Source organism: Sarcophilus harrisii, chromosome 6 (genome assembly GCF_902635505.1).
Source record: "Sarcophilus harrisii chromosome 6, mSarHar1.11, whole genome shotgun sequence".
NCBI classification, from domain to species: Eukaryota; Metazoa; Chordata; class Mammalia; order Dasyuromorphia; family Dasyuridae; genus Sarcophilus; species Sarcophilus harrisii.
The window spans coordinates 251,766,909-251,769,487 of NC_045431.1; the positions used below are offsets into that span (position 1 = coordinate 251,766,909).

Here is a 2,579-nt window from a genome sequence, read left to right on the forward strand (position 1 = left end):
ATTCCCCTTTAATAAGAGTTGATTATTTCTTTAAAAAATATTGGTTTTTATGTTATATTCTATTTTTTAATTTGAAAAAATAATTCTCTTCTGTCATTTATTCTAAGAAATTTGTTTGAATTTGAGGCCAATATATCTTTTTTGTTTATTTTCAGTCTCCATATAAATTACATAAAACAATTCATAAATTAAAGCTATTCTAAGAAATCACTGAAATTTGTTTGTTTACTTGATATCTAAATTACTGAGAAAGAATAAAATTATATATTTTCTCTAAACAATAAGTTTTGGAGAAGTGTCTTTTTGATCTGGATTTTGGTTAAATTGTGTGTTTTTTTAAAATAAACATTATTTGAACAGAATGATATAAATCTAGGTCAGAATCTTGCAAATGTCAGTCTAAAAGGGCACTTAGCAGAGTTTACCTTACATCATAGCATTTAGGATTTAGAGTATACTGAAAATTTATAAATTCCATGCTTAAACCAAAAATCTTGAACTGCCACTCAATATACAAATAAAGCAATACCCAGAGCCAAGAGAATATAAAATAAAACAAAACAAAATACTGTTTTAAAAACTGTGCATACTCTCCTAAATAAAAAATCTAAATATAAGAAGGCATTCTTGAAATAAATTAATAAACACACAGACACATGCAAAACAACTGAATTTTTATAAACTGCATGATCTAGAATTTTAAAATTATATAAATTGCATACAAATATAATATAATATATAAATTATATAAAAATGTCTTAAGCAAAGCAATAGACAAAAAAGACATATTGGCCTCAAATTCAAACAAATTTCTTAGAATAAATGACAGAAGAGAATTCTTTTTTCAAATTAAAAAATAGAATATAATAACATAAAAACCATTTTTTTTAAAGAAATAATCAGCTCATTAATTATATCACATTATTGGGAAGCAATCAGGATTAAATGACTTGACATTTATTCACAAAGTCATTAAACATCTGAGAGTACATTTTAAAATTGGTTCTCCTGACTCTAAATCCTTAGTTTTATCCAATGTATCACCTAATCCAACCTCACTCTTGTGGAAAAGTGGTTTCTTATTAATTGTGCTTGAAAACAACAATCACAATGACAACAAAAATGTGTTTGTTCTTTGATCACATATAAAACCCTTTGATATCATTGAGAGGAAGAATGACAAAAGATTTAAGATAACTTAAAAGTAATGATGAAAATTTGAAAGGCATACAGAAGAGATAAAAGGAAATAAAAGTTTGAAAATGACTAAGGATGGAAAGATATGCAAGTTAAATTATTTACTCTTTACCTAGCTACACATTTAGAAAATAGTTTTTTCATTGCCTCAATGAAGTCCTTGTTCCTCAGACTATATATCATGGGATTAAACATTGGTGTCACAACGGTGTAGATTAGAGAGAAGATCTTATCTGTTCTATCTGAGTAACTGAATATGGATTGTAGATATGCAATGAGACCAGAACCATAGAATAAGCAAACAACTATTAAATGAGAAGAACAGGTAGAGAATGCTTTGGTTCTTCCAGAGGTTGATGAGAGGTTCAGAATAGCACTAAGAATTCTGATGTAAGAGAAGAATATCAAGAGAAAGGGAATCAGACCAAAGAGGAAACAATCAATATAAATAAAGAACTTATCCCAAGATGTGTCTCCACATGTTAATTTCATTAATGGAGGCATATCACAAAAAACATGATTGAGTTTGTTAGAACCACAGAAGGGTACAGAAAAGACCTGATATGTCTGTCCTATCACAACTGGAATTCCAGTGATCCAGGAACCAATCACCATTTGGACACACATTTTGTGGTTCATGATTAGAGAATAATAAAGGGGCTTACAGATTGCCATATAACGATCATAAGCCATTACTGCCAAGAGGAAACTCTCTATGACAGCCAGAATAAGAAAAAAACACAGTTGTGCAGCACATGACACTAAAGAAATATTTTTTTTCTGACTCCAAAGATTCATAAGCATTCTGGGTAGAGTGACTGATGTGTAACAAATTTCCACAAAAGAGAAGTTTCCAAGGAAGTAATACATGGGTGTTTGAAGAGTTGGTTCCACATTGGTGATTACAATGATGAGACCATTCCCCAATAGAATGCTTATATAGATGAATAAAAAAATAACAAAGAGAAATCCTTGGAAGTTGGGAAGTTCTGAAAATCCCAAGAGAATAAATTCTTCAATGATAGTAAGATTTTTATCTGCCATTTTCATGTATATTTCTTCTTTAAAATTAACAATTCACAAGAGGAAAATCGTTTTTTTTTTTTTCTCATTAGGAACTGGTTTCTAATTCTGAAATAACAAGTGGATATGTTAGAATAAATAACCATTAAGGTAGCTTTAAGGTTACAAATGGTTATGAAATCATATATAAATATTACAAGTTTTGTTTTACTTTTTCTTTGTCCCAAGCTCCCATCCATCTATAACAGCATTCTGTTCTAAATTTTAAATGTTATTTTTTCAATGTCTTGGCTTTCAGTCCTGATGAATTACAATATATATTTAAAGATTCTTCTTATCCTGAGCATGTTCAATGTTTA

The 2,579-nt window shown here is 28.9% G+C and overlaps 1 protein-coding gene across 1 annotated transcript; it reads right to left on the bottom strand.

Annotated features, from left to right (window-relative positions):
• Window positions 1–1,305: 1,305 nt before the first annotated feature.
• On the bottom strand, window positions 1,306–2,241 carry LOC100919279 (olfactory receptor 10AG1-like). The gene has a single exon (XM_003773837.2). It carries the CDS (start codon window positions 2,239–2,241, stop codon window positions 1,306–1,308), a length of 936 nt encoding a protein of 311 aa, XP_003773885.2.
• Window positions 2,242–2,579: the final 338 nt, after the last annotated feature.